At 35.7% G+C, this 12,382-nt stretch overlaps 1 protein-coding gene across 1 annotated transcript in view; it reads right to left on the bottom strand.

Moving 5' to 3' along the window:
- LOC113519245 (TLC domain-containing protein 3A) overlaps positions 1 to 12,382 on the bottom strand; it is a 34,681-nt gene extending 22,299 nt beyond the window's left edge. Inside the window, exons 1-2 of the mRNA XM_052901733.1 lie at positions 12,184 to 12,382; positions 2,272 to 2,372 (exon numbers count right to left, since the gene is read on the bottom strand). Of these exons, the coding sequence (XP_052757693.1) occupies positions 2,272 to 2,372; positions 12,184 to 12,204 (122 nt within the window). The 5' untranslated portion in view covers positions 12,205 to 12,382. The remainder of the gene's footprint in view (positions 1 to 2,271; positions 2,373 to 12,183) is intronic.

The raw sequence follows: 12,382 nt of genomic DNA, 5'->3' as shown, positions 1-12,382 counted from the left end.
AGTTAGAAAAGACCTAACTACCAATCCATATTATTAATAAGTCTAGTAAACTGCACTAAAGAATTACTAGTAGAATGACAAATAAGCCAGTTGTCGGTACCTACCCGTCCACATTGACTGGCCCGTCCGTCACGACATGTTGGACGAGCCAGTCAACTGTACTCTCAACCACAGGGTCGTTTATCATATAAAATGTTAACTGTCCACTGCTGAACATAGGCCTCTCCGACAGGGGGGAGGGGGTGATGGGTTGCCAATAATTGCCTCACTTTGTAGGTGAGTTGGCAACCGCAGTTAGGCTTTGTGATTTTATATACAACTTAGAATGGCAAACAAGCTGACGGCCCACCTGATGGAAAGTGATAACCGTCGCCTATAGACATGAGCAGTAGCATGGACATAACAGAGTATACGAGGTTTGTCCGGAAAGTACGTATAAAAGTTTTTTAAAAATTTTATTTTACAATTATTCAGGTAAATCAATTTTATCCCCTTCAAAGTACTCCCCCTGTGACATAATGCACTTGTGCCAACGCCGTTTCCACTGTGAGAAGGCTCCTTGAAAGTCCTCTGGTTGTAGGTTTCTCAGCTGCCCCGTCGTAGCTTTTTTTATCTCATTTATGTCCCCCAAATGCCGCCCCCGAAGTACCAATTTGGTTTTTGGGAACAAGAAGAAGTCACACGGGGCCAAATCCGGCGAATAGGGGGTGTTCGGTCACCGTAATGGAATTTTTACTCAAAAACTCACGGAACGATCTTGGCGCAAATTATTTTCATTTGAAGTTCGTTTCTTAGAATTTCGTGGACCACGGTTTTGCCCAAATTAAGCTCTTCAGCCACCTGTCTGACCGTTAAACGACGGTCCCCATTAACACAACTGTTTCGAATTCTTTCCATGTTTTCGTCGGAATGTGAAGTGGAAGGACGTCCTGAACGTGGGTCATCTAAACGCTTTCTCGGCCCTCTCTGAATCTTTTTAGCCACTTGTGGACGGTTGGTTCCTTCACAGCATCATCCCCATAAACTGTTCTGAGATCGGCAAAAATTTCACGGCCATTCTTGCCGAGTTTCGAGAGAAACTTGATTACGACGCGCTGCTCTTCAACGGAAGCGGGCTCCATGCCGACGGGGTTTCGTTAAGAGGTAACTTCACAGATGGCGTGACAAGCCAGTTCGCACCGCACGGCGGTCAGACCAGAACTGAAGCATTGTTAGGGACATAAGGAAGGGGTCCTGCGCTTACCTGGCCTCCCCACTCCTCTTTCTCGCATTCCAGAACACTTTTATACGAACTTTCCGGACAGACCTCGTACTGTTTCGCCCATGATACCCCGCATGCGTTGCCATTTCTGAGGAATCAGGTGTTATTCCTCTGTCCTTGTAAATTCATTGCCATATTCAAACTTTCAAATCGAAACACAGCCATGCAAACACAACGGCTTCACGGTTGAAACACGAATGGGACAGAGGTACCCAAGCAAACGACTCTTGTACAAAGTCTCCCTCTGGGATGTTTTAAAATATACGTAAGGTATCCTATAATATGGTTGGGCCGGCTGCCATCACCCGTCTGGGCATTATAATGAGCATGACTCGCTTCAAATCACTCGACTACGTCACGAGTCCGTCTCTATTGCGTCACGCTAATACACTATTGCGATTATCGAATTACCGATCCATCAAATTATTAAATTGTCACATGTAGTCAGGTAAAAATATTTTTTTTTATTTTCTTAACGTAAATGTTTTTAGAATACGTCCAAAAGTAAAAAAAGAAAACCACAAAAAAGTGTCAGTTATAATTTGTTTCCAAACGAGAATTTTTAAACAGCTGCCGAATTACATAATCGATCTTATTTAAGCTAAATACTGTATCTATGTATATCTTATGGATGACAGGAATGTATATATGTATGTATGTATGTATGTATGAATGTATGTATGTATGCATGTATTATATCTAATATATGTATGTAATTGTAAGCACTTGCCGTGGTTTGTTAAGTGTGTACACGTAACATAAAACTCTGGGGGGAGAGGCATTGTTACTAATGCGGACTACCAGTCCCATTGCTAGCAATATAGTCTGTCAGGTCGACCTCCACGTGGTCCCCCCTGAAAACCATTGTACTGAATTTCAGGTGTATACATCACAGTGGACTAACTGACTGATGAAATCAACTGAACTGATGGAACCACTAGCCCTCATTATCCCTTCTCTACACAAAAATGGAATAGCTTATTTAAAAAAAAAATGTGATTTAACAGTACCTGTCGTGAGGTTCAAGACTGAGGACCAGTTTAGCAGCGACGAAGAGAGCTGCAGCGTTGGACGCCGCCAGGATGTATATGGCGGCGCGGTAATGCCGCGGCTGGAACAAAACGCCACAAATATTATAGTTAAATAGAGATATATTCCAAAATAACGCCGACTTCAATAATTTTTATAGCACAAAGGCGACAAACAAGCATACAGCCCGTCTGATGGTAAGCGGTTACCATAGCCTGTGAACGCCTGCAATACCAACGCGCGCGTTGATGACCCTTCAGAAACCTTTAAAAGGCGATCTCTTCCAGGCAACCTTTGAATGAAGAGGAGTAATTATAAACAGAGGGAGACTTTGTACAAAGTCGATTGCTTGGGTACCTCTGTCCCATTCGTGTTTCAACCGTGAAGCAGTTGTGTTTGCATGGCGGTGTTTCGGTTTGAAGTGTGGAATATGGCGTGAATTTACTGGGTACAGAGGAATAACACCTGAGTCCTCAGGAATGGCAACGCATGGGTGGTATCATGGGCGAAACAGTATACTCTGTTATGTCCATGGTACTGCTCATGTCTATAGGCGACGGTGACCACTTTCCATCAGGTGGGCCGTCGGCTTGTTTGCCTTTCTAAGTTGTATAAAAAAAACTGAAAATCGTAGTGAGTGGCAAGAGGTCCACCGACAAGAGCGCGGCTCTTAAATAGGATAGATAGATATTATAGCTATTGACTTAAATACTCGCTTACCACGTTCCACGTGAGACCAGTCCGGTCGCATTGTATTCGTAAGATTTGATGCTAATACGCTGTCATTATCACTGTTATGGCCGGTACACATCCAGATAATGTTTTATAATTAGAAAATGTATAATGTAGTCTTGTGACTAAAGTACAAACCAACTGATATTGTATGTGAAACTGTCTGAATATAACTATTGGTTAAGTAAATAAAAAAAAAAAGACACTCGATGAATAGACAACTAACTTTGTTCGCATAACCGGGGTAAAAAGTAGTCTATATCTTTCTTCGTCCCATATCGTATGTGTATTCCAAATTTTAGTGTGATTGGTTAAGCAGTTAAGACGCTAAGTGATAACAAACATTCTATTGAATTAGGTGTTATTTTGCGGAACCCTATTCATCGTCATCATATCAGCCTTTAACTGTTCACTGCTGAACATAACCCTAAACACACAGCTAAAAAGAAATGAAAAAAAAAAAAAAAACAAAAAATGGGACTATATAACTGGTTAGTTAATTTGAATTGAAGACATGACCAGAGGGAGACTTTGTACAAAAGTCGATTGCTTGGGCACCTCTGTCCCATTCGTGTTTCAACCGTGAAGCAGTTGTGTTTGCACGGCTGTGTTTCGGTTTGAAGGGTGGGATATGGCGTGAATTTACTGGGTACAGAGGAATAACACCTGAGTCCTCAGGAATGGCAACGCATGGGTGGTATCATGGGCGAAACAGTATACTCTGTTATGTTCACGGTACTGCTCATGTCTATAAGCGACGGTTACCACTTTCCATCAGGTGGACCGTCAGCTTGTTTGCCATTCTAAGTTGTATAAAAAAAAATAAAAAAAAAAGAATGGATGAAGACAGTAAATCTTCAAATGTTGGCAGTCGCAATAATAGTAGAGGAATTAAAGAAAATAATTCTAACCGGTTTAAATAGGTATGGCAATAAAATTACAGGGTACCTCTGTTTTGTACCATTTCTGAGGATTAAAGTTTTAGGTCTCTACCTAAAACTTTAATCCTCAGAAATGGCAACACATGAAGGGTATCATAGGCGACGTAGTATCCTTTGTTACGTCCATGGTACTGCTCATGTGTATAGGCGACAGTTACCACTTTCCATCATCACCATTATAAGTTGAAATAAAAAAAATAACAACCTGCCTATCTAATTATTATCAGTAAGTATTATGTACTGATACTATCGACCCGAAATACTATCAATATTATTTTTCAACGCTCTTTGCACCAGACATAAACAATTTGCCATTTATCAAGTAATATTCAAATGGCCTAATCAGCAGATATTTTTGCGACTTCTAATAGAAGGCCCAATTCGTATATATATATATTATTATAAAGAGGATAGACTTGTATTTTTGTGTGTATGTTTGTAATGAAAAAACTCAAAAACTACTTTGCCGATTTAAAAAATTCTTTTACCATTAGAAAGCTACATTCATCCTGAGTGACATAGGCTACATTTATTGCTAAAAATAATGCTATAAAAAAATCTTTCGTCGCGCACGCTGCGGAAACTATTGGTGACAAAAGTATGTCCTACAATATTGAAGAAAATATCAATGACTACAAAAAACTTCGCGATACTATATGTCCATATGTCCAACTATTATCGTTGTCACAATAATCACTTTTTAAAATGTTGTAAAAATGTCCACCCGTATGAAGCCAGGACGGGCCGCTAGTGTATATATATATATATATATATATATATATATATATATTGGATATATATATATATATATATATATATATATATATATAAAATATATATATATATATATATATATATATATATATATATATATATATATATATATATATATATATATATATATTTGCATTGGATTTGGATTAGGACATTTGAATATTAGTTGATAAATGACATATTGTTTAACATATAAGTTCAGATGTTAAAAAAGATTTAAAAGAGTAATTGTTTTGCGTTTCTTGAGGATTGTTCTTAACACATACCAACTTTCCGAACCCTAGACTTAAAAATATTTCAGTAGATAAAAAAATGACGATTTAAAAGTGCTTGTAAACAAGAGTACTTGGGGGGAAGGGATTGTTAGTAATGGGGATTAGCAACCCCATTGCTAGTAATAAACCCTATCACGTCGACCTCCTCGCGGTTCCCCCTGGAAACCGTCGTGATTGGTTTATTGTTGAATTTGTTACGATGGGCTAACTGACCTGCTTCACTCTCATCTATCATCCCTCACTGGTGTCCCGCCAGCGTATACCAATAGCGCAGACGGGGCTACCATTTCATTATCATCCATTAAAAAAAAAAAACAAGAGTACTTGAATAAAGATTATTTGAAATGAATTTTTTTGCCATTTAACGCGTTTACGACATCAATTCTGAACCGGTTTTAACAAGTCTTCTTGTAATCGGTAAGGTTTTTTTTAATGAATGATAAGGGAATGATAACCCCGTGTACGCTATCGGTATACATTGGCGGGGCACCAGTGAGGGTATGATAGGTGAGAGAGAATGAAACAGGTCAGATGGCCCGTAGTGACGAATTCAACGATAAATCAGTCATGATGGGTTTAAGGGGGAACCGTGTGGAGGTGGACCTGACAGGGTATATTGCTACCAATGGATTTGTCAGAACCCATTAATAACAATCTCTTCAAAGCCTTGATTTTTTTAAAAAAATGATACTGAAATGATAACCCTGTCCGCGTTAAGGGCATACATTGGGAGGATAATGGATCGACATTCTCGTGGTTCCTCCTGGAAACTATCGTGGTTATTTCTTGTGGAATTCTTCACGATGGGCTAACTGACGATGTTTCCGGGAGAAACCGCGTGGAGGTAAACCTGACAGAGTTTATTGCTAGTAATGGGGCTGGTAAATCTCCATTACTAACAATCCCTTTCCACCCAAGAAGGACCTTTACACAATGCCAAGTGAGGATGAAGTCAATTCAGTTGGGTGGTCGTGACAAAGCCACCAGAAATTAATTTCCGGGTAAGCGTCACATAAAGGCAGTGCTGGTTTTAATTTCTTGGAGACACCTGCTCAAATTTTCGATGAACAATGAAAAAATATCAAAATACCATGTGCCGTCAACAAAAACATATAGATAAATACTCTTTATTGTTTCCTCCAAAAGATTACAATAGTAAACTTATTATAAATATAAACAATTACAAGAAATATTCACAATGAGAAAACAACGATAGTTACTGTCAGCGGTGTAATCCCATTGTTCCAAATTATTATACTATTTCATTTAATGGGTGGTAATGGAATGGTAACCCCGCCTGCAGTGGCGGTATACGGTAGTGAGGCACCAAATAATAATATTTAAGGCTGAAGCCAGATCCTGATAATATATGTGGACAGAAAAAAAAGACTTCGGCACCCATTAGCAGCCTCTGCTCAGGGCCAGTACATGCAGCGTTATCAGAGCAATATCCACTTAGGGCATCACTACGGGCAAATTCAACAATGATTTCAAATTCTAAACTGTTATATCTTATGTGATAATAATCCCATATCACAATTCTCTTAGAATTAACAAAGTTTTTTTTTATACCACTGAGGTGGCAAACAAGCATACGGCCCACCTGATGGTAAGTGGTTACCGTAGCCTATGAACACCTGCAATACCAGAGGTATTACGCGTGCGTTGCCGACCCTGAAGAAACCTCTTTACACCCCTTTTGAAGAACCCCATGCTGTAGTCTCTTGGGAAAATTTCGGCAGGGAGCTCATTTCACAACCTGAGTGTTCGTGGGAGGAAACATCTCTGAAACCGCGTTGTACGCGACCATTGAGGCTGTAGGACATGAGGATGAACTTCCTGTCGATGGCGAGCCGTACGATGGTAGAAAGTGGCTGTGGGCATCATATTGAACAATTCCTCTGAGCACAATCCATTGTACAGGCGGTTGAACACGCAATAGAAAGTAAAGATTAATTAAATTGGTTTTATATATATACTAGCTTGTACCCGCTACTTTGTGTGACTGAGATATGTTCACTAGCTAGGAGAAAATGTTGCCTATGTATTTCTCCCCTCCGTATGGTACAAAATTTATACCAGTTTTCATAGTGATTGTTAACGCCATTAAGGCATGATAAGGTAACAAACAAAAAAGCAAATGCATTATCACATTTATAATATTAGTAAGGAGGGGGGAGGGATTGTTAGTAATGGAGACTGAGAATTCCATTGCTAGCAATATACCCAACCAAGTCGACCTCCTCGCGGTTCCCCCTGGAAACTGTCATGGTTAATTCCCGATGAATTCATCATGATGGGCTAACTGGCCTATTTTCATTCTCATCTATCACCCTTCACTGGTGCTCCGCCAGCGTATCCCGTTAGCGCAGGCGGGGTTACCATACCATTTTCACCCATCAAAAAAAAAATAAATATTGATTTGACATCTAATTAAAATACCATTTGTCCGAGTAAATAGCATTATTCCTGGGTGAGCGTATTAGAAGACTGTAAAGCTCATTCCGTGGACGTAATAAATAAATAAATAAATTATTTGGAGTCATCACCCTTGAAGGCCAGTAAACACTTATGTAATCAGTAGGTAACATCTGGATACAAAAACATAAATAATGGTAAAACAACATTATTTCAGTATCAGTTCTTTTGTATTAAAAAAAAAAACATGATTAGATTTAGATAACAATCACTCAAAGCCATTAGCAGTGCATTCAGTGGAAAAAAAAAACAAAATAAAAAATACTTGTATTTAAATTTGGTAGTCACGTTACATTAGTGTTGCCTACCAGAATAATAATTAAGATTGTGTTTTTTTTTTTGATGGGTGAAAATGGTATGGTAACCCCGCCTGCGCTAACGGGATACGCTGGCGGAGCACCAGTGAAGGGTGATAAATGAGAATGAAAACAGGCCAGTTAGCCCATCACGATGAATTCATCAGGAATTAATCATGATAGTTTCCAGGGGAAACCGCTAGGAGGTCGACCTGGTTGGGTATATTGCTAGCAATAGGATTCTCAGTCTCCATTACTAACAATCTCTTTCCCCCCCATTAAGATTGTGTTTCACAGAAAACTGGACTTCCATTGTAGCAAAAGATAAATAGATAGAGCATTACGTACAGCACACAAATTACAACACATATATATATATATATATATATATATATATATAAAAAGCGAAATAACATAAATGATTAAAAAAAATACATAAAGCCAAGCACAATTTTCTTTTGGGCATGTGCCATAACAATACAAAATGGTCACAACACAGTTTATTGCTTTAAAAAACCAGTTATTTTAATTTAGGAACAAAACTACTGAACCAAATTTGATAAAATTTCTATGTGAACAATCTGTATATCCTTACAGATAAGAAAAGAATTTGCCAAATCAGTTTACAACTGATGGAATACCTCCATGGAGGTAACAATCATTAAAAAAAATCATTCAAACGAATTGAGAACCCTAGTCTAGTTTGCTTAAAAATTTGTCATAATATTGTACACCTCTCTACTCGCATTTTTTGATTTTTATTGCATTTACATTGATATTTGCATTACATTGATGCTCCTTTCCACTTTGGGTGTTGCTGGAAGAGAACTCTATTAGAGTTAAGCTCGCCTTTGTACATTTGATTACCGCTGTCATATTCTTATAACTGGTGTGTACAATAAAGAATTTAATAAATAATTAACCCTCCCCCCCCCCACACACACACACACACACACCTTTTTGAAGTCAGTTAAAACAGGATTAAGACAAATTTAATCATACAATTTTTAGATTTTATTATTTAAGCCTTGTTATAATTATTATGTATTTAGTATGTTTTCACTGTTGTGAATGTAATCATGCAGTATATGTTATGTGCATCTGTTATAAATATAAAAATCAGCATGTTACACAAAAAAATATATATATCCCCGAATTCATAAAATAAGGAAGCATGTTAATTCTATAGAACCTCATAACTGCATAACTATTATAGCATTTTTTACTTTTTTTTTTAAGTACGTTTGTTCCGTTGTGGAACAGGCTAAGGTCGGAGACCATGCTGCCTAGTCTTCAATATGATAAATTGTCTGGAATGCATTTTTTACTTTCACAATTCTTATTTCAAAACACAACACTTTCTTTTGAAATAAGAATATAGTTTAAAAGAAAAAGACAAAACTAACAAATAACACTTTTACTAGAGTCAAGCTTTTTTTAGAGTGACAGGTGTAAAATGCAACTCTGCTTTCTCGATATATCTACATTTCACAGTTCCATTCATTTCCTTGTTTCGAATATGACTGCCCTTTCCAAAATGGCGATACATTTTTATAATCATTGATACTGCCACCGAGTCCTTGAATTACTAGTCCTTATTTTGTAAATTCATTAATTATTATGAAAATGAATTGATCATATTTTATAAAAATGAATATAAAATTATTAAATATGAATTTTTATTTTAATTCTTTCAGCCATTGACTGTCTACTACTGGACATAAGCCTTTCCCATAAGGGGAGTTTTGCCAGTAATTGCCACGCTTGGCAACAGTAGTTAGGCTTTTAGAAGTCTTTTAAAAGGGATGCTCCTGCACATCATTCACCCATAATAATATATTTTATGTTATAAATATTAAATATATGTAAATATAATATTTATAACATAAATTATATTTATTAATAAGATATTGTTTAAAACATACAAAGTAAACAGTAATTAAACTATACAAATGACTAGTGTCCGACTGAACTTTCGGCTAGTTTCGGCCAGAAATTCTACTATCGGCCAAAAATTAACTGAAACTTTCGACCAAACGGAAACTTTGTGTGTGTGTCTAACTGAAAGGTGCTTTTTTTTTAAGTTTTGTAAATGTTTACCTTTTATTTATCTGTGTGTTGGTGTCAATAATTGTGTAAAAAATACACTATATTTCAGTATAGAAGAGAAATTTTAAATGTGTTTCAGTGAGTTTCGGTTTCGGCTGAAACTGAAACCAAGGCCGAAAGTTTGGTTTCGGTTTCGGCTGTAAAACCTGTTTCGGTAGGACACTACAAATGACACAGATAAATGACAGTTCACAATATGCACCGTTCAAACACAATATTACAGTAAATATGGAAATACAAATATTTAAATTATGATTATGATTTAATAGGCACGAATATACAAAATATTTTTTTCTTTTTTACTAACATAGTTTGTAAGAAAATTGTTACTAACAAAATGGACCAAATTGTAGTCTGAATAATAAAGTATATTTTTTTATTTATTAGGCGCACATAACAGAAGTTTACAAATAAAAACTTAAATTATAATGTGCAAGTACATATCAGGTAAACTTGCCACAACATGTGCACACAGCATGATCCAATAATAAATGTGACTGCAACAAAGCCATTAGGTTGCAACTATTAGTGAAAAATTTAAACATAAATATATCACTACATAGTATAAAACAAAGTCGCTGTCGCTGTCTGTCTGTCCCTATGTATGCTTAAATCATTAAAACTACGCAACAGATTTTGTAGTAGATTTTTTTAATAGATAGAGTGATTCAAGAGGGAGGTTTATATGTATAATACATGCGTAATATAGTAGAGAAATACTGATAATTTTAGAGGTTTCTAATGTGATGTTGTAATATTATGGGTGGCAGATGGCATTATTTAGTATCAGCATTGTACCCATGCAAAGCCGGGGCGGACCACTAGTTATATATAAAATAAACAATGATTTGATGTAGGTAACCAAAAGAATCACCGACAAAGTGGTAGTTCATATTAGACACTAAATTAACATAATCTTATACTTCTTATGTGTGAATTTCAGAAATAGAAAAACCAATGATCTTTACCACTTCTCAATTGGGTATTGAGATAAAACATACACCAGATTTTAAGTTAGACCTTCAAAAATTCAAATGTGAAAACCACATTCAATTTAGTACAATTATTTTTTGCGTGACACTAGAACAAACATATAGACAGACAAAATTTCTATATTTTTTTAGCTTCTATTGACCTTATTAAGAGTTATCATATTATCTTAAATATGTCCTATATACAGATACAGTACAGTCACAAGTTTTTTATATTAGTAACATATTAACAGAGGGAATAAAGAAGAAAAAAATTACAATATTTTTAAATTAGAAATAAAAAAAAAACAATATTTTCTTGTTCTCTAAAAATAAGTACAAGCAAAAAAATTTTTATTTAAATTAAGCGCTACGAGTACAGCAATATTTTAAAGACAAGCCGTAAAAATTCTTAATATAAATATGAAAGTTTATGTTTAGATGTTTATTACTCAATGACACTAAGACAGTTGATAGGATTCTAATGAAATTTAATCTGTGGATGGAATTGTCCTATAATAATACGTAAGAACCCCACTGGCATGTCCAGTAGGTCGAGTAAATCCCTTATTCTTAAAATCCCTCCTCATACCTCCTCATGCTATAGTGGATCATTTACGGTTCATGCGGCTAGACTATGGAACTCTCTTCCACTGCATATTCGTGAAAGTCAATCGCTGAATATATTCAAGAGCAGATTAAAAGAGCATCTTCTGTCCTCATAAACTTATTATGTCTATGTATGTATATGTACCTATTTTTTTGTATGTAAAGAGATATTTTATGTCTATGTATATATGTATATGTATACAGATATGTATTTATTTTGATTTTAATTGTATGAGTTATTTATGTAGTCAACATATTTCATATGTTTTAATAGAAACATCAATAATGTTTCCTTCTATTATTGTACGCATACTGCCCGCTAATAAATAATTAATGCTCCTTTCCACTCAGGCTTTGCTGGAAGAGAACTCTTACAGAGTTAAGCTCGCCTATTGTACACCTTTATTTTATATATATTATATGTAATATTTTTTTTTTGTGTACAATAAAGAATAAATAAATAAATAAGAAACTTTTTATTCCAATTAATGTCAATATTCAAGAAACGCCGGACAGCGCACACGGACGAAGAAAACAAATTCTATTGTGAAGTATTCTAATTAGTAGTCTTAGATTCAATTTATTAGATTGCAAATATAACATTCTTTATTATTTTCATGTTTTTTTTTTTTTAACGTTACTCGATTTAACAAAAATGTTATTGTTCAAAATATTAACACTAAATAAAATATATTTTTGTGAAAATACCTTGGACAGTGTCGGCTCCATTGTTCCGATTTGTTAGCAGTTTGAAAAAGTTCTATTTAATACATCCTGTGAATTTCAATAGTCAAAAGAACAGAAATTATGGAAATAAAAATGATTCACACAAACAGACTAATAGATTTTCTAACTTTTTCCGACAAAATGACAAGGCAACGAAACGAACGACGTACAACAGTAAAAC

This window comes from Galleria mellonella, unplaced genomic scaffold, assembly GCF_026898425.1.
Source record: "Galleria mellonella isolate WM207_F2 unplaced genomic scaffold, CSIRO_AGI_GalMel_v1 utg789, whole genome shotgun sequence".
Classification (NCBI taxonomy): Eukaryota; Metazoa; Arthropoda; class Insecta; order Lepidoptera; family Pyralidae; genus Galleria; species Galleria mellonella.
This window is presented reverse-complemented; position numbering and strand designations above follow the sequence as displayed.